This window comes from Hypanus sabinus, chromosome 3 (assembly GCF_030144855.1).
Source record: "Hypanus sabinus isolate sHypSab1 chromosome 3, sHypSab1.hap1, whole genome shotgun sequence".
NCBI lineage: Eukaryota > Metazoa > Chordata > Chondrichthyes > Myliobatiformes > Dasyatidae > Hypanus > Hypanus sabinus.
The window spans coordinates 155528767-155555558 of NC_082708.1; the positions used below are offsets into that span (position 1 = coordinate 155528767).

General features: G+C 38.0%; 1 protein-coding gene across 1 annotated transcript in view; it reads left to right on the forward strand.

The window, feature by feature from the left end:
- The window catches only part of grid2 (glutamate receptor, ionotropic, delta 2), a 1097559-nt gene that overhangs the window by 1022538 nt on the left and 48229 nt on the right, over window positions 1-26792 (forward strand). The window contains exon 14 of the mRNA XM_059963403.1: window positions 21434-21600. Within this exon, the coding sequence (XP_059819386.1) occupies window positions 21434-21600 (167 nt within the window). The remainder of the gene's footprint in view (window positions 1-21433; window positions 21601-26792) is intronic.

Here is a 26792-nt window from a genome sequence, read left to right on the forward strand (position 1 = left end):
ACTGTTCAAAAAACATAAACCGATTGTCTATAAAAAGATCTTCAAAATGCCTGATACCTCTCCTACACCAGTCTTGGAATGTGGAATCCTGCATAGATGGTTGAAATAAATGATTGTATAGAAAGACCATGGCATTTTCTAAATTGAGCCCATATTCTCAGAGTATGCCTGATTACAGGATTAATAACAGATTTTGGCAATTGGCAGGAAAGAACAAATCCAAGTAAAGCTGGAATAGATAATTTCTTATAAGCGTTTAATTCCATTGCCACCCGTGTTGGACAAACAGACTGGTTATAAAAGTAGGACCAAAAGATAATATTACGAACATTGGCTGCCCAATAATATGAGTGAAAATTAGGCAACGCCAAGCCACCTTCTCTTTAGGCTTTTGGAGATGAGCTTTACTGAATCTGGGCTGTTTACCCTTCCATAGGTATGAAGAGATAATAGAATCTAAAGAATCAAAAAAAAACTTTCGGAATAAATATAGGTAAAGATTGAAATAAGTATAAAAATTTAGGGAGAATATACATTTTAATTACATTAATTCACCCAATTAAAGACATGGACAGAGATGACCACTGTGCTAATCTCTTTTTTGTAAAATTTAAAAGATTATTGAAATTCTCATCCAACAGTCAATTATAGTTCCTTGTTACGATAATACCAAGATAAGTAAAACAATTGTTTACTACTTTAAAAGGGAGATGGTGAAATTCTAATTCTTGTGCTTCCTTATTTATCAGAAAAAGTTCACTCTTATGTAGATTAAGTTTGTATCCGGATAGCTGACTAAATTTATTGAGAAGTGAAAACAGCAAAGGTAAGGAGGTGGTCGAGTTTGATACAAAAAGTAACATATCATCAGCGTATAGAGAGACTTTGTGCGCAAAACCGCCCCTCCAGATCCCAGTCAGTTCAGTACAACTGCGAAATGCAATTGCCAATGGCTCAATAGCCAGATCAAATAACAGAAGGCTTAAAGGGCATCCCTGTCGGGTGCCACGTTTAAGAGCAAACAATTGGGATTGCTGGGAATTAGTCAAAACCGATGCAATTGGATGGGAATATAGTAACTTAATCCACTTAATAAAATTATATCCAAAATCAAATGTTTCTAAAACCGCAAATAAGTAATGCCACTCCACCCGATCAAACGACTTTTTGGCACCAAGAGAGATAACACATTCAGGGGTCCCTGATGAAGATGAATATAGAATATTAAAAAGACATCTAATATTGAAAAAGGGAAGGTGATTTTTAATAAAGCCAGATTGATACTCAGAGATAATTCAGCATTAAATAGTCTCCAGCCTACAGGGCAAAACTTTAGTTAAAATTTTAGCATCTACATTTAATAGAGAAATCGACCTGTATGAAGCACATTCTAATGGAATGCTTGCCTTTTTTCGCTAAAAGAATGATACAAGCCTCATCAAATGATGCGGGCAACTTATTTTGTTTAAAAGAATCCGGAAAAACTAAACTAAGTTGGGATAAGAGCAATGAGGAAAATGATTTATAAAATTCTGTAGAGAATCTATCAGGACCAGGAGCTTTACCAGGCTGCAAAGCAGAAATAGCAGAGGATATTTCTTCTAAGGATAATGGCACATTCAATTTATGTTTAAGATCAGAAGAAAATTTAGGAATATTTAAACTATCTAAGAACTACATAAAAGTAGTATTACCATTAAAGGATTCAGAGGTGTAAAGTTGGTAAAAATTCCTGAATGTATCATTAATTTCAGACTGGTCCACACTAATATTCCCATTACTCATTCGAATTTTAGTGATGTGTTGTTTTGCTTTAGAGTACCTAAGTTGGTTAACTAAGGACTTACCAGATTTATACCCATGAATATAGAACTTACTCCGACTGCCCAAAAGTTGGCGTTCAATCGGATAAGTAGAAATAAGATTAAATTTAGTTTGAAGTTCCATTCTTTTCTTATATAACTCCAGATCCTTGACCTGGGCGTATAATTGGTCTATAGCTTTGATCTATAGCTTTGAAACGTTCTTTGTGAGTCTTTCTTTTCAAATTTGCTGTGTAGGAAATTATTTGACCTCTTAGGTATGCTTTCATTGTGTCCCAAACCACTTGACTAGAGGTTTCAGGCAGTGCATTAGTATTTAAAAAGAAAGTTATCTGATCCTCCATAAATTTTACAAAGTCATTATCGGACAACAAGGTCGGATTAAAACGCCAGTGTTTATTTACTTGAGGAAGGCCAGGGAGAACTATGGGCAATGTAAGTGGGGCATGATCTGAAATCAATATACTCTTATAGTCACAAGAACGGACGGATGGGATCAATTGATTATCAATTAAAAAATAGTCGATTCTAGTAAATGTATGGTGAACTTGTGAGAAAAAGGAGTAATCTCTTTCATGTGGATGAAAGAAACGCCGAATATCAGATATTCCATAATTAGAAAGAAAAGATTGAATAAATAAAGCAGATTTACTTAATTGTCTAGGGATAGAAGAAAATCTGTCCAAAACTGGAACCAGCCAACAGTTAAAGTCACCACCCAACATAAGAGAGTATGAACTTAGTTCTGGCAATGAAGCAAAACAACGGTCAAAAAACCCTACATCATTCGAGTTAGGAGCGTAAAGGTTGGTTAAAACCACCCGTGTATTATAAAGTTTACGCGAAACAATAATAAAACGACCATTAGGATCAGATATCTTATTATGAAGCTCTAAAGAAATGTTTTTATTTATAAGAATTGAAACGCCCCTCACCTTGGCTTGAAAATTTGAATGAAAGTGTTGTCCTGCCCATCATGCCATAAGATGAGAATTATCTGAGTGACGAATATGTGTTTCTTGTAAAAGACTACCTCTGCTCTAAGCTGTTTAAGATGTGCGAACACTCTCCCCCTTTTAACCGGATGATTCAAACCCTTAACATTCAGCTGACAAAGTTCCGTGGACTAACCATTGAGCATAAGAAAAAAAAGGATAGCAGGCATTAAACCATATCTGAAATTTATATGTAATTCTGGGGCAAAAGTATAGAAGAAAAAAAGCAGGATGAAATTACATCCTGTATAGTACAAATATGTCAAAATTCCATATATAATATTAGCATTGGAGTTCCCACCCACACCCTCTAAACCTACAACAAGAAAGCTGCAAATATAAAGCAGCAAGCTCTCCCCGAGAAAAACTAACCCCTCCTGGACTTCCAATTAGGTAACATCTTAATTATCTCCACTCCAACTGTTGATACAGTAATGGAAATAAACACCAAAAAGCTTTAAGAGTTACAAAGATTTACCTTAACAAGAAAAAACAATACATTCAAAGTTTGTAAATCTTAAAGTATAATAATGGTCTAAAAAAAACTTTACCCCAACCTTCCCGCTAGAGTTGATAAACCAAAAAAAAGATAATCTATAAACTCAGTTATACAGGAAAAAAGACTTTAACGTCAAAGTAAGTAATCCAATCGAATCATAAAAATAAGAAAAAAAAACACAAATAGCATCTTGAAGCACAGGAGAAAACCACCAAAGAAAAATCCATTCGAGAGGAATTTGATCCAAACCCGAAACTGAGTTTAAAGGTACAACATCAACTGCTGCTTAAGGTTAAAATAATCTAACCGGAGAGAAAAAAACATCATCACCTTTAAAGAACTAAAATTATGTAAGATAGAAACTAAAATTGAGAAAATGGAAAAACTTCAATAAGACAATGCAACATAATTAAGCTACTAATTAAATAGATGCGACAACAGCTACATTTTAAATTTAATAAAGAAAATATCAAGATTTGTAGAAATTGGAGACTGAAGTCTGAAAAGAAAAACAAAAAACCATTCAAGGATATCATCACTTCACGAATCGATATCAATTTTTTAATGCAACACCGACTCCATTTTGAAATAAAGTCTCCAAAGACCTTTAAGAGGTGTCTACGAAAAAGGCTGAAAAGAAACAAAAGTCATATCATATTGTATCTGAGGAACTCGAAGTAGCAGATAGGCTATCAATGAAGGTCTGCGCCTCTGCAACTGAATTGAAATGTTTAAAATCGCCGTTCCTAAGCTTGATTCGGAGCCGGGCTGGCTAGGCGAGAGACGGATGAAGTCCACGATCGTAGAGAACTTTCATTACTCCTCTCTATTCAGCACATTGGCTCATAACTTGAGGTGCATGGTCCTCTACTAAACGGATAGCATGACCTTTATATTGAAGCGTTTTACGTCGACGAGCTTCTTTAATTAGTAAATCCTTGATTTGGAAATGATGGAGGCGAATTATCACTGGACGTGGTCTCTGGCCATCCGCTGAGCAAGATGGAAAGATACGGTGCGCACGATCAATCTCTGGAGGACTGGAAAGTATTTTGCTTCTAAAGATCTCACATAGAAAGTTTGAGAAAGATTCGACAGGAGATCCCCCTTCAACAGTTTCAGGTAAGCCGAGAATTCGAAGATTTTGGCGTCTACTCCTGCTTTCAAGATCCATAACTTTAAGAGTTAAATTGTTATTATGCTCTTTTCGGGTAGAGCAAACTCTTTCCAGGTCTTTACAACGACGGTCTAGTTTCTCCGTGACTTCTTCAACATGTGATAAACATTGAGCGTGATTCTCCAGTGTAGAGCTGATTTTATCCAGTTTCAGTTCCAACGAACTAAAATGAGAAAACATATCCTGTCGGGTTTGTTCTGACAGCAACACAATTTCACTCAAGGTTGCTCCCAATGGAGTAGTTTTTTTTGCCAATTTAGTAGGCTTAGATACACTCATTGTGCAGCCAGCAACTTCAATAGTGGGAGGAAGAGTAAGAAATAAATGCAGGTATATGAAATGGAGCGGAGCAATAGTTTTAGCGACTTAAGCTACCGCCATCTTAACCGGAAGTGGCTGCATCAATTTTTTAAATAGACGCCCTCTATCCTGATGCTGTGTCCTCTTGATCTAGATTCCCCCACCATAGAGAACATCCTTTCCACATCTATTCTGTCTCGGCCTTTCAACATTTGAAAGGTTTCAATGAGATTCCCCCCAAAACTTTCTAAATTCCAGCAAGTACAGGCCCAGAGCCATCAAACGAGCCTCATAATGATAACCCTTTCATTGCAGAATCATCCTGTGAACCTCCTCTGTACCCCCTCCAACATCAATGCATTTTGTCACAGATAAGGGACCCAAAGCTGTTCACAATACAAAAGGTAAGGCCCTACCAATGCCTTATAAAGCCTCAGCATCACATTCCTGCTCTTGTATTCTAGCTTTCTTAAAATGAATGCTAACATTGTATTTGCCTTCCTCACCACTGACTCAAACTGCAAGTTAACCTTTAGGGTATTCTGCATAAGGACTCCCAAGTCCCCTTGCATCTCAGATTTTTGTATTTTCTCTATGCTTAGAAAGTAGTCTGCACATTTATTACTTCTGCCAAAGTGCATGAGCCTACATTTTCTAACATTGTATTTCATTTGCCACCTTCTTGCCCATTCTACTAATCTATCTAAGTCCTTTTCCAGCCTTCCTGTTTCCTGAACACTAACTGTCCCTCCACCAACCTTTATATCCTCTGTAAACTTGGCAACAAAGCCACCTATTCCATCATCTAAATCATTGATATACAGCATAAAAAGAACCGGACCCAGCAATGCTCCATGCAGAACACCGTTAGTCACTGGCAGCCAAACAGAAAAGGAGCCTTTTATTCACATTCACTGCCTCCTACCAATCAGTCAATGCTTTAACCATGCTGATAACTTGGCTGTAATCCCATGGGCATATAACTTAGTAAGCAGCCTCATTGTGGTACCTTGTCAAAGGCCTCCTGAAAGTCCAAACATACAACATCCACTGCATCCCCTTTATCTATCCCACTTGTAATCTCCTCAAAGAATTCCAACAGGTTTGGCAGGCAAGATTTTCCCTGAAGGAAAACATGCTGACTTTGTCCTATTTTGTCCTGTGTCACCAAGTACTCCATAATTTCATCCTTAATAATTGACTCCAACATCTTCCCAACCATTGAGGTCAGGCTAGGTGGTCTATAATTTCCTTTCTGCTGCCTCCCACATTTCTTAAAGACATTTGCAATTTTCCAATCCTCCAGAACCATGCCGGAGTCCAATGATTCTTTAAAGATCATTACTAATGGCTCCACGATTTATGCCACTACTTATTTCGGAACACTAGGGTGCAGGACATCTGGTCCAGGTGACTTAAGCATCTTTAATTCTTTCACCTTCTCCCTTTTAATAGTAACTGCATTCACTCCTCTCAACTCATACCTTTCAACGTCTGGCACACTGCTGTTGTCTTCACAGTCAAGACTGATTCAAAGTGCTCATTTAGTTCATCTGCCCTCTCCTTGTCCCCCATTATTATTTCTCCAGCCTCATTTTCTAGCGGTCCTATATCCACTCTCAATTTTCTTTTATTTTTGATATACTTGAAAAAGCATTTTCTATTCACCTTGATATTGTTTGTTAGCTTGCTTTCATATTTCATCTTTTCCCTACTACTTATTCTTTCAGTTGCTTTCTGTAGATTTTTAAAAGCTACCCAATCCTCTTTCTTCCCACTAATTTTTGCTTTGTTGTATGCCCTCTCTTTTACATTTACATTAGCTTTGACTTCCCCTGTCAACCAAGGTTGTACTATTTTGCCATTTGAGTCTTTCTTTGTTTTTGGAATACATCAATCCTGCACCTACCTTATTTTCCCAGAAACTCAAGCCATTGCTGTTCTGCTGTCATCCCTGCCAGCATCTCCTTCTGATTTACTTTGGTCAACTCTTTTCTCATACCACTGTAATTCACTTTACTCGACTGAAATACTACTGCATCAGACTTTACTTTCTCCCTATCAAACTTCAAGTAGAACTCAATCATTTTGTGATCACCTTTACCTTAAGCTTCTTAATCATCTCTGGTTCATTACATAATACCCATTTCATTATAGCTGATCCCCTAAAAGGCTCTGTGACAAGCTGCTCTAAAAAGCTAACTTGCAGATATTCAGCAAATTCACTTTCTTGAGATCCTTCACCAACCTGATTCTCCAAATCTACCTGCATGTGAAAATCTCCCATGAATATCATAGCATTGTCCTTTTGACATGCCTTTTCTATTTCCCATTGTAATCTGTAGTCCACATACCCAGCTATTGTTTGGAGGCCTGTATATAATGGCCATCAGGGTCCTTTTATCCTTAAAGAATCTTAAATTGATTCCTTTTTCCAATACTATGTTCCCCTTTTTGTAAGTATCCCAACTAAGGGATACATCCTCCTAGCATCAATCCTATCAATCCCCATCCAAATTTTATATATTTTAGTAAGACCACAACTCATTATTCTAATCTATAGGGAATAAATACCCAGCCTGTTCAACAAATTCTCAATGTGTCAATCCCTGCATCCCTGGAATCAATTTCATAATTCTTCTCTATACTGCCTCCAGTGTGTGTATTTTCTTCTGTAAACATGGATTTCAAAACTGCACATGCAGATCTCCAAGTGTCTTCTCACCCATGCCCCATAAACAAACAAGAGAAAATCTGCAGTTAGTGGAAATCCAAGCAACAGACACAAAATGCTGGAGGAACTCGGCAGCCCAGGCAGCCTCGATGGAAAAGTGCGCAATCAACATTTCGGGCCGAGAACCCTGGCCTGCTAAGTTCCTCCAGCATTTTGTGTGTCACACCCTATAATGTTGTGTTAGAACTTCCCTACATCCATACTCCATACCTTTATAGTAAAGAGTTGATCCTAATCTCAGGCTGACAGTCCATCCTAATCACTTGGAGTACCGATACGGCAAATGTATTTCATGCACTAGAACTTCCTGACTGCCTCTGTTGCACAACACTTTGTAGTCTCACGTGGAGTTATAGATTAATACTTCATGGGAACAGGCCCTTCACCCAAACTGTTTGAAACTGCCTAACACGGTTAGTTGCATTTGCCTCAGTTTATCCCCTATTCCTCTGAATCTTTCTTATACAGCTAACTGTCAGAATGTCTTTGAAATACCATAGTTATACTTCCTCTGGCAGGTTATTCCTTTTACCCACTCCTCTCTTCGTGAAAAGCTTGTTCCCCAGGTCCCTTTCAAATCTTCCCTCTCACAGTACACCTAATTTTTCTACAAATTTTTGGATTTTCCTACCCTGCTAAAAAAAATGGCTTTTCACTTTATCATTGTCCTTCATGATTTTATAAACCTCTATAATCTCTATTCTGAGGATACAATAGGGTCTTTTAAGAGGCTTTTGGATAGGTACATGGAGCTTAGTAAAATAGAGGGCTATAGGTAAGCCTAGTAATTTCTAAGGTAGGGACATGTTCAGCATAACTTTGTGGGCTGAAGGGCCTGTGTTGTGCTGTAAGTTTTCTATGTTTCTATGTTTCCTGTGAATTAAGCCCCCCATTCCAAGTTGCATCCATTTTGTGATTAAAATCAAAGTCACCAGAGACACTGGAGCTGCGTACATGAAACTATTTATTCATCATGACCAGCAGGCGTTGTTCTGGTGATAGTCTCAGAATATGCTCACACACTCAGAGTACAACACATTTTTATAACCTTAAGATCAAAGGTACCAGTTGGTGATTCAATACAGTGACATTGTTTACTTTAATACTTTCAATTCTCAAGTGGTTTCTTTGAGATATGTATTTACAATGGCAGCACTTTGTAAATGATAACCCATTTCTGAAAGGTTCCAACACCTTTGCTAGGAGAAGCCAATTAACACCAATCTTCTAAAAACCTTCTGACAACAGAGAGACAAATAGAGCTATATAATTGATAGTATTGTCCAGTGTGCAAGCTTCCTTGAATTTGTGTATGATGGTGCAGATTGCGTAAATCCACTACTCAAACCCTGGATTGATGCAGGCCAATTAACGCAACCTCATTATTTTAACACTCAGTTAATGCATATGCAAATGTGTCATGGTCACCATTTTGCAAACTATATCTCTTAATCTGTGCTATACAGATAGTATTGAATCTTTCCACGGTTTCTGGAAGGATAGCCAGGATCCTGATTAAATATAGGGTTAAAAACATCCACAAAACCAGAGGAAAGCTCAAATCCCAGTTTATGAGGTCAATGATGACCTAGGACTCAGGACAGCTGGCGGTTACAGGATTTCCTGTGAATGCAAAGCAGCATATTTCCGCCAGATGCGGCACACAGTGGAAATCCACATCAAGGAGCATTGGGAGTGTATCCGTCTAAGTTGCCTGGCGTAACTGGTGGTAGCAAGAACTTGCATTTGAAATGGCCATAAGATTGACTTTGATGGCACTAAACTACTGTGCCACACCAATGATTTTTGGGATCAGCTGGTGAAGGAAGCTATCAGAATAAAACTAGGGGAAAAAATTTTAACAAAGATGAAGATCTCACTCTATGTAGAAACAGGAATTCAATTATAAACAAGGTGGGACAGCAGAAACCTGATTGATTGAGGGCTAACTAATCAGGAGGGACAGACCACAGGGGTATATATGCCACCAGACTAGACATGCCTAGGCTCATCCTTGATGAAGGTGGGAAATTTTGTCACCAAACACTGGTTAAAGTTGATTCCTATACCTGGCTAGTAGACTGAGAAGAGTTTATTAGGCAGAGAGTATTGTTTATTTGCAAAATGTGTTTTGCCTTCAATTTACTGCTTGTAATTTACAACTTACAGTGCATTAAGAACTGAAGATGAGTTCTTGTTTGAATAAATATCTGCTATATTCACATAACTCCAGCATACCCCTTAACAATCCTCAGAAATCTTCTGCACTCTTTCCAGCTTAATGACTTCTACTAAATAATGATTTTCTTTTTCATTTGTTGTTTCCAAAATGGAAACCCTCATTTACTCCATGGGCCAGCTTCTTGCCTACTCACTTAATCTGTCCATATCCCAGTGCAGGCTCTTAAGAACTTGTTAACCATTTACTAAGATACCATCAACAAACATGGCCACAGTAACTGAGTTCATGCAAATGATCAGTAAGGATATTAAAATGTTGAAGCCCGAACACTGATGCCTGTGGCTCTCCACTGATACCATTTGTCCATCTGCAAATGATCCAGTTACTCAATCTTTGTTTTCTGTTAGTGAGACAGTCCCCTATCCATGTCAATATATTATCCCCAATTCAATACACTCTTACCTTATGCAGTAAAATTGTATATGGTACTTAATCAAACGTCTTCATTCACTTCAGCTACACCTCATGTTCTAGCTCTTTACACAGTTTTTTTGGAGTATCATCAAAGAACTTGAGCAAATTTATCAAACTTGAATTCCCTTTTCAAAAACCTTGTTGACTCTGCTTAACAGTCCTGTGATTCCTTAAGTATCCTTCTGTCTCTTCCTTATTAATGGGTTCCAGGATTTTCCCAGTGGTGCACACAAAATGCTGGGTGAGCTCAACAGGTCAGGCAGCATCCGTGGAAAAGAGTACAGTCAACATTTCGGGCTGAGACCCTTTGGCAGGACTGGAGGTAAAAAAGATCTCGGCCCAAAATGTTATCTGTACTCTTTTCTACAGATGCTGCCTGGACTACTGAGCTCCCCCAGCATTTTGTGTGCATTGCTTGGATTTCCAGCATCTGCAGATTTTCTCTTGTTTTCCCGGTGACAGATGTTAGGCAACTAGCAATTGTTTCTGTTTCCCTTCTGTCTTGGACCACAGCATTAAATGTGCAGTGTTTCAATCCTTTGGCACCTCTGTTAAGTACAGAGAATTTGAGTATATCACAGCAAATATATCTAATACCTCTACAGATACCATAGGATATACACTTAAGACCATAGGATATACACTGTCAGATTTATTTGCCCATGCCATCAATATTATCCCTAGTACTTTCACTCCAGTGATGAAGATTGTTGAAAATTCCTCCATCCCTATGGTTCCCTGATTATCTATAACTATGGAAATGTTCATAATTTCTCGACTGTTAAGACTAATCCAAAATAATTATTTAGAATCCATCAATTGTCTATTTTTGATTATTCATTTCTTATTCTCATCCTTTTTCAGGGATAATGTTTACTCTCTTATCTTTTTACCTGTCAGAGTTATTACTAGTTGTTTTTATTTGTTAGTTTACTCTCATAATCGCCCTCCTTATAACATTTTTACACATCATTTGTCAGTTTATAATAATTTCCCAGCCCGCCGGACTTCACTAATCATTACAACACTCTATGGTTTTTCTTTACATTTACTCTGTCATTATCCTCAGTTTCCTTGGTTTGCCATGGATGGGCATTTTTCTCAAAGAGGCTTTCTTTCTCATAGCTGAAATTTGAGAAGTATCTCCTTAAATATCCTCAGATTCATGCTCACATGTCATCTGACCAAATCGCTTCAGCCAGCTCTGTTCTCATTCCACTGTAAATGTCTTAATTTATGTTTAGGACACTAGATACTGACACAGGTTCCTCACCTTCAAGTGAAAATGAAGTTGTATTATGGTGTGATCACTCTTTCTTTGGGGATCCTGTACTGTGAGGTCATAAATTAATCCTACCTCATTACACAGTATCAGGGCTAAAATAGCTTGCAGCGTGGTTAATCCTTCAACATATTGCTCTAAACATCCTGAATATGCCCTGTGAACTCATCCCCAAGTCTACCCTTGCCAATTTGATGTGTCCAATCTGTATGAAGTATAGCACATAGAACAGTGCAACACAGAAACAAGCCCTTCAGCCCATGATGTTGCTCTGATCTAATGAGCTAACAATGCCTGATTAAATGAGTTCTTTCTATCTGTACATAGTCCACTGCTTCTACTCTCTGCATATCGATATATGTCTACTCTTGCCTATCTCTGCAAATTTTTGTGTCAAGCTAGAAGCCTCTTAAACACCTATATCATATAATGATTAGAAACGCTCACAATTATTGCAGTATCCTTCTTACCAATCCAAAGTTCCTATAGCTATTATTGGAAGAAATGCTTCAGTTCTCCTTGCAGACTATCAGTACAGGTGCAGCTCTAGGATGCAAGCTTAGCCCACTGCTCTTTTCTCTCTAGACTCATGACTGCGTGGCTAGGCACAGCTTACGTGGCATCTATAAATTCATCAATGATGCAACTGCTTTTAGCAGAAACTCAGATGAGGAGGATGCAGGAAGAGAGAGGTAGGCTGGTTGAATGGTGTTGTATCAACAACCAAGCACTCAACATCAACAAGACCAATGGTCGCATTCTGACTGGATGCATCACAGCCTGTAATGGATGCACCAATAAACAAGAAACTGCAGAGCATTATAAACTCTACTAGCTCCATCAAGGGGAAGACCCTCCCCACCAACAAGGACATCTTCAAGCAGCAATGGCTCCTGAAAGTGGCATTTGTCACAAAAGGGCCTTCACGGTCTAGGACGTGGCCTCCTCTCATTACTACCATTAGGGGGAGAGGTACAGGAGGTTGAAAACTCACACTGAATGATTCAGGTACAGCATCTTCCCTCTGCTGTCAGATTTCTGATCAGTCCATGAACTCATAAACACCCCCTCAGTATTTTTTTGCATTATTTATTCTTGTAATTTAAAATAATTTTATGTCTTTGAACTTCACTGCTGCCTTAAAACAACAAATTTCACAACATATAAATCAGTGATATAAAAAGATAACAATTCTGATAATGTTTCTGAAATAAATTTCCCAATCCATAACTCGCCAATAGAAGCATTTCAAAATCTGTTGAAAGAAGCACCGGTTATTTCGAATGTTCTGACATTTCTACTTCTAAAGTTGTCTGTAGCAGTTTCCAACAGGAACAAAAAATGCTGAAAACAATAAGTAGGTCTGGCAGCATCCATGGAAAGAGAAGCAGAGTTAACATTTCCAGTCCAAGACCCCTTGTCCGATCTGGAGAGTATTCCTAGAAGATTTGGATAATCTCTGAAGATGCAGCCCTATGTGCTCGCAAGCACTCTGCCAGAACTGAGGAGTAATTTTGAAACTTTGGACAATCCTAGAAGATTGCAACTCCATGTGTACCTTGGAGACTTTGTAAGGTGCATTGGCATAATTTGAAAATAGCCAGTTATAGTCCAAACCTCTGCAATATCTCTGAACTCTGTAACTCACAAGGGCCTCATCTGCTATCTGCAGTGAGCCTGCAAGATTAAAGCAATTTGAGCATTTCCATGAAGGGCTATTCCAATGAACATCCTCTTGTACATGAATAAAACATTCAAACCAGGGAAATGGACACAAGTGAACGAGAAACAGAAAATTGCAATTTGGCTGAACAAGCAAATATTAGAAAACTCAAGAGACCAGCAAGAGAAATTAGAAGTTAGAGAGACCAGAAAAAAAAGTTAAAGAATAGATGTGTAATTTTGGGGAACACTAATACAAAAAGCCAGGTTTATGATCAAATGTGTTATTTTCAACAGTTTTCATAAGGAAGAACTATAGAATGTGAAATAAGTATAAAAGGGAACAAATGGGCATTAACTTGCTGTAAAGTACAGAATTCTGAATATTAAATAATCATAATACTTATGGGTCTTATGGGTGTATCTGTCAAGAAAATAAAGGAGGAAATTCAGAAAGCTTTGGAGCAACTTTACATCAAGCTCTGTTAACCTTTTCACCTGGGTTATTTGGTCCAAATACATACTGGACCAACACTGATATTAAAATTTAGGTCCTTGTTTCAAATGCCATCTTTTTTTTCCCCAGAAAGCATTAGGTTCATATGGTGCCCCTAGCTGTGTCCTCAGATTTTGTGCAGGTCTGCTAGTGTGGGTATTTTCAGACATTCTTAACCTCTACCTGCTTCAATCTGAGGTTCCCACCTGCTTTAAGAAGACCACTTTCATCCCTGTACCTAAAAAAAAAGGGTAATATGTCTTATTGACAGCACCTTGTGGCTTTGATATCCACCATTATGAAGTACTTCAAGATGCTGGTCATGGCATGCATAAACTCCAGTCCTACTGTCAACTGTGACCCACTGCAATTCACCTACTAACAAAACAGCTTCATGACATTACCCAGCACTCATCTCCGGTATATCTAGGCTGTAAAGACACCTACGTCAGACTATTGTTTATTGACTACAATACTATAATGCTAAGCAAACTCAACACCAAAGTCCATGACCAACTCTCCTTGTAACTACATCATTGACTTCTTAACCAACAGATTGCCAATGGTAATGACAGGCAGCAACAACTCCACCAGAATTATTCTAAGCGCTGGTGCTTCAGAAGACTGTGTTCTTCAGACCCCCTACTCTACTCACTATACATTTGTTTATTGCATACCCAGACTCTGCTCTAAACCCATCTAAAAGTTTGCAATGATAGCACCATTGTGGGCGACATCTTAAATAAAGATGAGTTGGAGAACAGGAAGGAGGTAGAAAGCTTAGTAACATGGTGTCATGATAGTTTTTTTTTTCCCTCAATGACAGAAAAACGAAAGAGCTGGTTTCTGATTTCAGGCAAGGAGGCAGTGCACATGCTTCTACATACATCAACAGTGCTGAAGTTCAGAAGGCTGAAAGCTTCAGATTCCTAGGGTGAACATCACCAATAGCCTGTCCTGATCCAACCATGTAGACACCAAGACAAAGAAAGCTCATCATTATCTCTACTTTCTCAAAAGGCTAAAGAAATCTGTTGTGTGCCCATTGACCCTTACCAATTTTTATTAAAGCATACTGTCTGGATGCATATCAACTTGGTATGGCAACTGCTCTACCCCTGACTACAAGAAACTGCAGAGAGTTGTGGACATAGCTTAGCATATCATGGAACCCAGCCTCCCCTCCATGGACTCTGTCCATACTTATTGTACCTCAGTAAAGCAGCCAGCATGTTCAAAGCACTCACTGACCCAGACATTCTCGCTTCTCCCCTCTCCCATAGGGTAGAAGTTACCAAAGCCTGAAAGCACACACTACAAGGCTCAAAGACAGTTTCTACCTTGATGTTATAAAACTATTCAATTGTTCCCTAGTAAGATAAAATGGACCTTTGACATTAAAATCTACATGTTTATGATCTTGCACCTTACAATTTATCTGCACTGCACTTCTCTGTCGCTCTTACCTTATTCACATACTGTTTTAGTTTTATCTTGTACTACCTCAATGCACAGTGCAATGAATTGGTCTGTATGAACAGTATGCACGACGAGCTTTTCACTGTACCTATGTACATTGACAATAATAAACCTATTCTATTTCCAATTCCCTTTTTGCCTCTTACCTCTTGCAGAGTTATAACCCTCCAAATCTCTGAATTCCTCCAGTTTTTGAATTACTTTTGATAGGTCCCAAATTTCAATCATTCCACCATTTGTAATGTTGCAGCTCTATAAACCTCTGGTTAGACCACACTTGGAGTAATGTACTCAGTTCTGGTTGCCTCATTGTAGGAAGGATGTTGAAACTTTTGAGAGCTTGCAGAGGAGATTCACCAGGACGCTGCTTGGATTAGAGAGCATGTTTTATGAGGAAAGGCTGAGCAAGCTAAGGCTTCTTTCTTTGGAGTGAAGGAGGATGATTTGCAACTTAATGGATAGAGTGGCCAGCTAGAGTTATTTTCCAAGGGCAGAAATGACTGATGTGAGAGAGCATAATATTAAGGTGATTGAAGGAATATGTGTCAGAGACAGGACTTTTACACAAAGAGTGATAAGTCAAGTTTATTGGTATTTAACTGTATACAACATATATAACCACATAATGTATATAGAAATGAGACATTTCATTTACAACCAGGGTGTAAAGCACAGTAATACACATAACACACAATAACTTATGAGGGAAGGATAAAATAAAATCTACAAGATGAAAAACACATAAATAACAAACTAAAGTGCATTAATATTAAATATTGTAAGATACAGAACAGATTAACCAGTGACCCTCGAACACTATGCAGCTGGGACTTCAGAAGCCTAAAGGCCTGGGGGAAGAAACTGTCTCCCATCCTGATTGATCCTGTTTTTATGCATCAGACTCTCTGGCCTAATGGTTAAAAGTCAAAGAGGATGCCGGATGGATGGGTTGGATCCTGAATAATACTAAGGGCCCTGTGTATGAAGCATTCCTGATAGAAGTCTTTGATGGATGGTAGGGAGAACCCTGTGATCCTCTCAGCTTATAGTAAGTGCTTGGGTGTTGGCACATGGCCAAGTGGATAAGGCGTCGGTCTCGTGATCTGAAGGTCGCTAGTTCGAGCCTTGGCTGAGGCTCCGTGTGTGTCCTTGAGCAAGGCACTTAACCACACATCGCTCTGCGACAACACCAGTGCCAAGCTGTATGGGTCCTAATGCCATTCCATTGGACAACATCGGTGGCATGGAGAAGGGAGACTTGCAAGTTTGGGTCTTCCATTAAAAACATCAACTGCTGATCTTCCATTAAAAAAAACCTTGCCCAGGCTTGTGCCCTGGAAACTTTCCAAGGCGCAAATACATCGTCTATTGAGACTAACAGAGGCCTGCCTACCTACCTAAGTACTTGGAAGAGACTGCTGGGGTGGTAAATACATTAGAGAGATTTACAAGATTCTTAGATAAACACATCAATTAATGAAAAATGGAGGGCTATTTGCAAGTGAAGCATTAGATTGATCTTGAGGTAAGCTAACAGGTCAGCACAATATTGTGGGCTATATTTTGCTGTGCTGTTCTATATTCTGAATTCATTGGTTGCTGTGCCTTAGCTGCACTAAACTGAAGTTCAGCAATTCCCTCCCTAAAAATCCCTCCATCTCATAACCACCCCTCCTTAAAATCAACTTATATCCTTTGCTTTATTTAACAAACCCATTGCACTCGTTGTGCAAATTATCCTCTAGATTAGAAGAATATGGGAAAATATCAGGTTACAAAATAAATTGGGATAAAAGTGAAATTTTACCTCTTACTAAAGGAGTTTATAGTCAATGTCGATTAATAACTCAATTTAGATGGCCGACAAACTGTATAAAATATTTAGGTATAAGAGTTGATAATAATATAAAGAACTTATATAAATTAAATTACTTACCATTATTGAAAAAAATTCAAGAAGATCTTGATAAATGGATGATATTACCAATAACATTACTAGGTAGAGTAAATACCATAAAAATGAATATATTCCCTAGACTACAATACTTATTCCAATCACTACCAATACAACAACCCCTGAAGTTTTTTCAAGAGTTAACTAAATATGTGACGAAGTTCCTTTGGAAAGGTAAGATGTCAAGAATATTGTTGGAAAAATTGACATGGAAATTTGATCTAGGAGGGTTACAACTTCCAAATTTTAAGAATTATTAAAAAGCAAATCAACTTAGATTTACTGCATCTTTTTTTGAGAAAGACAGACCGGCATGGATTAGAATAGAACTAGATAAAATAGGAGAAAATACACCAGAAGATTTTATATATGAATGGGAATCTAAATGGATACGGGAAAAGAAAGAATCTCCTATATTAAAACATTTAATTGACTTATGGAATAAGATAAATGTTGATGATGAGACAAAGAAATCTTTATTAGCAAAGAGATCTTTAATTCAAAATAGACTTATTCCTTTTACAATGGATAATCAGCTTTTATATAATTGGTTTCAAAAAGGGATTAGATACATAGGAGATTGTTTTGAAGGAGGTATATTAATGTCATTTGATCAATTAAAGAATAAATATAAAGTATCAAACAACAGTCTTTTTTGTTACTTCCAATTAAGGACTTATTTAAGAGAAAAATTAGGTCAAACAAAATGTTATTGCCAAAATCTAATGAAATAGAAACTTTAATTCAAAAAGGAAAAGCTAAAAAATTTATTCTTGTATGTATAGCTTGATTCAAAAACAGGCAATTAAACAAGGAATCCATAAGTCAAGACAAAAATGGGAAAGTGACTTGAATATTAAAATTGAAGGAACAAATTGGTCAAGTCTATGTCCTGATAGTATGACAAATACAATAAATGTCTGGTTAAGATTAGTGCAATATAATTTTTTACATCAATTATATATTACACCACAAAAAATAAATTAATTAAATCCAAATTTATCTGATCAGTGTTTCCAATGTAACCAAGAAATCAGTACTTTTTTACATTCTACTTGGTCTTGTTCTAAAATTCAACCTTTTTGGACAAATTTAAGAGTTTTATTGGAACAAATTATTGGAACACAACTTCCACATAATCCAATATTATTTTTATTAGGCGATATTGAAGGGATAAAATCGAAACCCAAATTGAATAAATATCAGAAAGAATTCATAAAAATTGCACTGGCAGTAGCCAAAAAGGCTATTGCAGTTACTTGGAAATTGGATTCATACTTAAGTATAGATCGTTGGAAGAATGAAATTTCCAGCTGTATTCCACTTGGAAAAATTACTTATAATTTAAGAGACAAATATGAAACATCTTTGAAAATTTGGCGCCCTTATTTACAAAAGACAGGATTAAATACATAGGTGCTCTGAAGATAAAATAATTGGTTATTTGGGGAAATAAATAAATATATATACTAAAGTTATTACGAACTCCGTGGAGCATGTGCGGATCTTCCGATATCCAGGCACTCTTTCTTTCTTTCTTTCTTTTTTTTCTTTTTCTTTTTCTTTTTTTCTATAGGGATGTTAGGGGGAGGGGCTAAGGGGAGGGGGGAAGGGTATATTTTTTTTCTGTAATCATTTGAAAACTCAATTAAAAAAGTTTTTTTTTAAATCAACTTATATCCGTCATTTGCTTTAATACTTTTTCCAGTCATTGTTAGATGTTCATTCCAATGAAGCACCAACCTGTTTCATTACATCAAGTTCAAATTCAAGTTCAGATTTATTATCCTAGGAAAATTTACAAAAGGTATAAACATCAGGGAAGTTATAATTTAGTAGCAGAAGCAGTACAAAAACATTTCAAACATGACAAATGCAACTTACATAAACTTGGATTATCATACAATATATTGTACATGATTTACATGAAACAGCAAACCAAAGTAACATGATATTTGTGCAAGTTGAGGGAAAAGTATTGCGAGGAAGAATTAGAGTTTTATAGGCTGCTTTAAGAATTTAATGACGGTGGGAAAGAACTTGTTATTGAACCTTGAGGTGTGCTTCTTCAGTCTCCTTTACTTCCTGCCTGATGGCAGCATTGAGAAGAGGGCATGGCCTGGATGGTGGGGGCCCTTAATGAGTGGTATTGCCTTCCTGAGATTACACCTTTTGTTGATGTTTTAAGTGGTAGGGAGAGCTGTATCCACAATGGAACCGTCAGTGGACATTTAAGGCAGTGGACTCCTGAAAGTTTCTGTAGCCTCTTTAGTGCTAGGTAATGGGTGAAATGCCAGAAAGGTATAATTGGACTACTGCACTGATTCCTAAACTATTTGCATTTCAATCTTCTCTCTGCTGGGATTAAAGGTTCGTTGAACCAACCAACAGATTTTTAAAAATTCACAACTATCATACTTAACTTAATCATGTATGCATTCACAGGACCCGGGAGCTTTAGAACATTTCTAATGTCTCAGGTTTCAGTATGACCTTATGAAATCCTGAGAGAGAACAGCCACCTGGAATATAGTTCATTATTTTGACTTGTTCCCCTTACAAAGGTGACAACCTTCATGAGGGCTTTTCTCCAAAGACAATTCTTCTGTCAGAAATAGTTTCAGAATGAGAGGTAGGTTTCCTCATTGTGAATATCTTCTTAATTCTCTTTCAGGATCAATTTATACTGCATCTGCAGCATTTGAAATAGAAACTTCAATTGAATGATCATCAAGTTTGTTTCCTTATGTTAGTGGGCAGCAGTGGTAACTGTCAACTATGACCTTAAGATTGATGTGAACAGATGTCATTGATGATCAGTAGTAGCAGCAGGTGAATGGGCAGCTAATGCAGCATCTTCGTTCACATTTCCCACTGTAGTCCTTGTTACCTTTGTAAAGCAACTTGGAGATTTCCTTTTTTCTACTAAAGGCACTGTATAAATCAAAACTGTTTAAATATTTATAGTGAACAGAAGAGTATCCCCATTCTAACATTTCAGAAGAACTACCCAATTTATCCCACATACCGCACTTTTTCTCTGTCCTACTTGAAAGTGTTTAGTTTCTTAAGTATTTGTCCAACTCCCCTCTGAAAATTACTTTTGAGTCTTCTTTCACTACTTTTTCTGGTTTTGCTTTTTAAACCTGAATAGCTCACTGTGGTGAACTACATATACCTGTCTGGACACGCCCCCTGCTGACTGCTCCTGTGGCTCCTCCCACAGACCCCGGGATAAAGGCATCGAGGCCAGAGCCCGGCTCTCAGTCTCCAGGATGTAGTATGGTGGTCAACCACTGCTTGTTCCTTCTTCCAGTCAATAAAAGCCGATATCTCACCTCTACGTCTCTGAGTGAGTTATTGATGGTGCATCACTCACTTAATGATAACCCCTCCTTATCTTGCATTTCGATGTTTAGCCTCTGACTACGAATCTTCCCACTGGGAACAATTCCCCTGTTACCCTTTACCTAATTCCATGAAGCTTAATGCCACTATTTTGTTGTTTTGGAGCATCAATACCAAATAACCTGTCTTGGAATATGTTGTATTATTTGATTCTTAAATGACAAGCTCACAAGGAAAGCCAGCCTGAAGTAGTGTGATGACATAACCTTTAATGGGAATCAGAGAAAAACTTATCCTTCTATTTAAGTGTTTGCTCAAAAAGTATTATCAAGAGGAATGGAAAGAAGGACTTCAATTTAAATAAATTCTTACATTCCCTTTCAGGATATCCATTGTGCTGTAAATCCAGTTAAGTACTTTAAATGTAATCACTGATGTAATGTTGCAACATAGTGAGGTTCCACAAATGGTGGTGTCATTGAACATAGAACAGTACAGCACAAGAGCAGGTCCAGCATATTTGTGCAAACCACAACACCAATATACAATTGCCTGCATATCATCTAAATCCCCCCATTCTCCATCTCTTCATGTGCCTATCTGAATGACCCTTAAACAATGCTACTGTAGTTATTTTCACCAACTCCCTTGGCAGCATTTTGCAGGCACTAATCACACTCCATGTAAAAAACTTGCCTCATAAATCTCCTTTAAACATTATCCCTATCACCTTAAAACTATGCCCACTAGGATTTGACAATTGCACCCTATCTTATCGATGCCCCTTATATACCCCTATGAGGTAATAATACAGTAACTACGTATTCAGTTTCAGAGATGGTAAAATGAAGATAAAAATATTGGCCCTAGAAGACCCATTTGAATAATTTTATGTGATGTTTCACATGCGTCTGAAGGGGAATACCGTGCCTTGGAAAGTCCTGGTTGTGGCAGCCTAGGTTTTTAATCAGAAAACAACCAGATTAAACTGCACAGGGTTTGACTAAAATCTAATTTCTCACTTGCAGGTGAAAGCTGGCAACTATGCTTTTGTGTGGGACGTGGCAGTGTTGGAATACATCGCCCTAAACAGCCCAGACTGTTCTTTGTTCACTGTTGGCAATGCTCTGGCAGACCGAGGATACGGGATCGCCCTCCAACATGGCAGTCCTTACAGAGATATCTTTTCCCAAAGGTAGGACTGCACAGATTGAGCGAAACCCAGCCTGTACATTTAACCTTGGTCTCTGAAACATTAAAGCTGGTGTATAAAAGTTGTATCAAACAGACTAACAAACATTCCACAGGCCAAGCTATATACTTCTGATACAAAGCATGCCCTTCCCAATTTTCCACAGTATATTTTACAGAAGTAACATTTGATATACTGATGCAAAAAAAAATGTAATTTGCTCTTCATTGAAGTTATATTTGTACTTTCATGTTGCAACTCTTATCTAATCTGTGGATCTACACCCAAATTGTTGCCAGCATTTGTCTGTGGATGAGGAGATGGAAATTCTTTGGGATTAGTGGAAATGTGAATCAAGCAGACGAAGATAAGGTGAAAGCAATGGGAGTGTTTTGTAACAGAATCTCTATATAGAAGCATATTGTTTGTTTCCAAACTGGTCCTGAGATGTTTTGAGACAAAATATGCAGATGAGCAACCTATACTTTCAAAAATCAAACTACTCTTCTTCCTCCTCTTCTTTCTCCTCTTCTTCATTCTCTTCTTTTTCTTCTCTCTTTGATATTCATGAGACAGAATACTCTGAGCCTCAATATGACTTTTCATTGGAAAAACAGTTAGTTATATGAAACATGGTTTTCTTTGCAAGGTGATTTATCACATTGAGACCCACTGAATTTACAGCAGGCACCCATATAAAACTGAGCTGATCAATTTTAACAGTCTGTAGAATTTGACTCACCCACATCCTGGAGTACATTCTGTGACAACAGGTAGTCAGGAAAAGCTCACGTATACCAACAATCAGCTTGGCTGTTTTTTTTTGTTTATGTTGTCATTATAGTGCTGCCCTCTACTGGGAAACTTGGGTAGTTTACACACACTCACACACACACACACACACACACACACACACACACACACACACACACACACACACACACACACTCACTCACTCATTCACTCAACGGCACAATCTAAGTCAAGTTAACCAAGGTCATATGTAAAAATCCTATTTCCAGACTTCAGTTTATTGTCATATGCACCAGTGTGCAATGAAATTTCTTGATCACAGAGTAAACTGTATACTAAATGCAATGATTCTCAATGTGATAATAAATGCAATAATAAATGCAATGATTAACACATAAATAAAGGAATAGCGCAAGTTGCGGTAATGCAAAAATAAATACTGAAATGGCAATAAGAGAAGAGGTCAAGTTAATGGTTTGATAATATATTTCACACCCTGGAATCCTCCCAAGTGCCTCCTAAGCTTATGGTCCTTTGTATGAGAAGTAAGGAAATTATATTCCTCAGAAAGCACACTTTATGTGCACTTGTGAAGCATCAGAGATAAAGACTAGCATCAAATCATGCTAATTGCACAGTGATTGGATTTTTCCTCTGAGTCCATACAGTGTGGAATCGGTTTCCACTCTGAAGAATTAATAAAGATTGTTACTGGAGTGGTGTACGGCACTGTCAGGAATGCTGCCTCAGGATAAAATATTAAATTGAGCTGCCTTCTGCTCTATCAGGTGTATGCAGTGTAATCTTTGGACACAAGAGATAGAGGAGTTCTCCCTGTAACCAAATCAGTATTTATTTTTCAATCAAAATAACAAAGCAGACAATTAGGTTATTTATTGCAGCAATCTTTTAGGGAGTTTTTCACTCCATCATTTGCCCCATTTCTTTTAGTTTACACCTTTTGAAAACACACCATTGGCTACACAAGATCCAATGGCGCAAAGACTCAGTAGGTTCTATGAAAACTCCTTTCCTTCCTTTACTGTCAGTGTCAGGCACAGGACTGTTCTATTATATTGCTGCAGAATTGCACAAATCCTTCCATCTAATGTAATAGCGCCTTGGAGGCTACCTCAAGAGTTTAAATGGCAAAATGATATACATAGTGCATTCAGAGCACAGCAACAAAAAGGAATTACAAAGAGGCAAGAAAGTTTAGCAGTCTCAATCTTTATAAAAACTATGGCCAAATTTTGCAAAGTTTTGATGCACACTGGCTTCCACACATTTAATGTCCACAACCAAGCAGGTCCTGTGATATGCCCACAGGATATTTGTAGAAACTACAATGTTTTGTATTAACTCAGAGACCGAGACTTCAGCATCTCCCAACATGAGGCCCGGTAATTGTTCTGCAGGGGCAGCTGAGATTAATCAGAGAATACCTGCTACAGGATAGGATGTATCTCTGTGCCATTGCACTTGGTTCTTGCTGACTGTCACAGTTCAGCAGAGGCAATCCGTCTTCCTTTCTTGGTATGGTGCTTTCCTTTTGCAATCAATTTTGCACAGAATTGAAAATGAGCCAAACTGGCCACATCAGTGCAATAGATGCTGACTCTTTATGAACAGGCGTTCATCTTGAGTGCTCCTGGTTCAGATCTCTCAGAAAATGAACAGGAACCCTGCTTCTATTGTGTGCGAACAGTGGGAGCTGGCGTGGACCAGTCTGTGCATCAAGCCCACGATACCTTTCAATGTCATGTCCGAACCTACTGTTGGTCAATGGTAATTGGTTTATTAATAAATATCACATGTACCAAGGAACAGTGAAAACCTTTATTTCGCATGCCATCCATGCAAATCATTTCATCACATCAATGCACCAAGATAGTACAAGGGAAAGAAGTAAGAAAATGGAGAATACAGTATATTATTACAGTTACAGAGTAAGTTGCAGTGACAGCAGTCAGTAAAGTCCAAGGTCATGACAAAGTAGATTGTAGATTGTCCATCTTATTGTACTAGGGGACCATTCAATAATTTTATAAAGTGAGATAGAAGCTCTCTTCAAGCTTGGTGGCATGAGCTTTTATTATGGAAGAGGAAGAGAGATTGTCTGGGATGTGTAGAGTCTTTGATTATATTAGCTGCTTTATCAAGACAGTGAGAAGTGTGGACGCTGTCCATGGAAGGTAGGCTTGTCTCTTTTGGATCTACCCCTCCCCCTCCCACTTTCAAATCTCTTACTATCTTTCCTTTCAGTTAGTCCTGACGAAGGGTCCCAGCCCCAAACGTCGACTGTGCTTCTTCCTATAGCTGTGTCCACAACTCTCTGCAGTTTCTTGCGATGTTAGGTAGAGCAGTTGCCATACTAAGCCATAAAGCATCAAAAAAAGTTGTTTTCTGTTGTGCATCAGCAAAATTTGGTGAGTTGAAGCCAACTGCCCTGTCACGTAGAATACAGAATACAAGAATGCAAGAAAATAGGAGCAGAAGTCAGATGTGAGGCCCCTCCAACTTGCCTGACTATTCAATATGACAATGGTTGATCTGTGCTGGCTTCAACTCCTCTTCAACTCCTCTCCAACTGCCCAGAATGATCTTTCAAATATTAATCTATCTCCATCTTAAATATACCTAATTATCTGACCTATGAACTTTAAAAAAAACAACACAATGCTCCCAGACTTCGGAATCACTCATGACTTTCACACCCACTTCGCAGTGATGATATCAGGTTCTCGGACTCAATCTACCTTCCTCGGTTATCTTGTTATTATCACTGTAGCATTTCTTTTTGCACTGTAACCTTTGCACCAAAGTGTTATTTTGTGCTTATTGTTGCATTTATTGTATTTATTATAACCATGTTTTCTGTGATTTCATGCAAACAATTTAATTTCACTCTGGTGTATTTAACAATAAAGCAACCTAAATATAAAGATACTGAAAGAGTTTAAAGGTTGACAACTAATCAAAATTTTATTGTTACTACCTGGTCTTAACCAATGGCTTCAGGAGTTGAGACAATTCACTGAGAGTTTTAGTGTGTGTGGCCAGCATTCTGTCCATGATATGTGTGTGATTTGAAGTGGCATCGGTAATAGTCGATCATCATCCCTGACAGAGACACCAAGTATTGAGTTTCTCAGGAAGATTTTGAAAATGAAAATCATAGAATTGCAAATTGAGCAATCTGAAGCACAAACAGTAAATGCTGGAAACACTCAATGGGTCAGGCAGCATCTTCGTAGAGAGAATCAGGGTTAACATTTCAGTCTAAGACATGTCATCAAAACTAAGGCAAGTGAGAAAATGCTTGTTTTAAATTACAAGAATGGTCGGGGGTGGGGGCTGGAGGAGAAATGGATAGGACAGAGGGAAAAGGGCCAGGGGTAGGTCTATGAGGACAGAGAAAGAGAGAGAGCTGTGAAAGGCAGATCAGAGCTGTTGCTGAAATCCTGAGGCACAGGAAATGCAACTGGATGTGATGACTTAACAGTACTCAGATTTGAAATGTTTCATAATTTCTCTTACTTTACTATACCATTGCCACTAGATTAACCTCCAAACAATTTTGACATAAAGCCTCGGAAGTCAGAACAACAACAAAAGCACTACCAAAGGAAAATAATGCACACGTTGTGATAGAAATCAAGCACAATTTATCATTTCCTAACAGTCCTCAAGGGAAGGTTGATTGACCCCATCAGTTGACAGTGCCAATATTTTAGCTGACACATTTTCTATATTCACAACGCAACACAGGAAACTATCAGATGCTGCGTATCGACCCCTCACTGATCCCTGAATTGATTGATAAACATACCCCTGGCCACTTACACCTTACAAAACAAGCAGCATTTTATTGAGGGAGTTTTCACTAACTCATTTTTTTTTTGTTTGTCATGAAAATTGAAGCTTCCCACTTATCAAGGAAGTGATATAAATAGGTGTGGAATTTCTCATCCTACACTCACAAGGAGTTTTAAGGGTACCACAATAGAAAAGGATGTGATGATTATGCTTCACAGTTCCCAAGGCCACAAGTTTTGTTCGAACCACGTCCATGACTGTTTAAATGTAATTTTTATTTATTTACTTATTTAGTTAGCCATACCACATGGAGTAGGCCCTTCCAGCCCCAGCAACCCCACAATCCTGATTAACACCAACCTGATTACAGGACAATTTATAATGACCCATTAATCTAGCCAGCACATCACTGAACTGTGGGAAGAAACCAGTAAACCCAGGTCAATCCATGCATTCCATGGGGAGGATGTACAGAAACACCTTGCAGAACGTCACTGGATTTGAACCCTGAATAGCTGTAACAGCATTGAGCTAACTGCTACAGTGGCACCTAAACGGGTTTCACCTGTATGCTCCAGCATCGTCTACCATGCTTCTAAGGCCAATGGGTGTAAACTGATGTG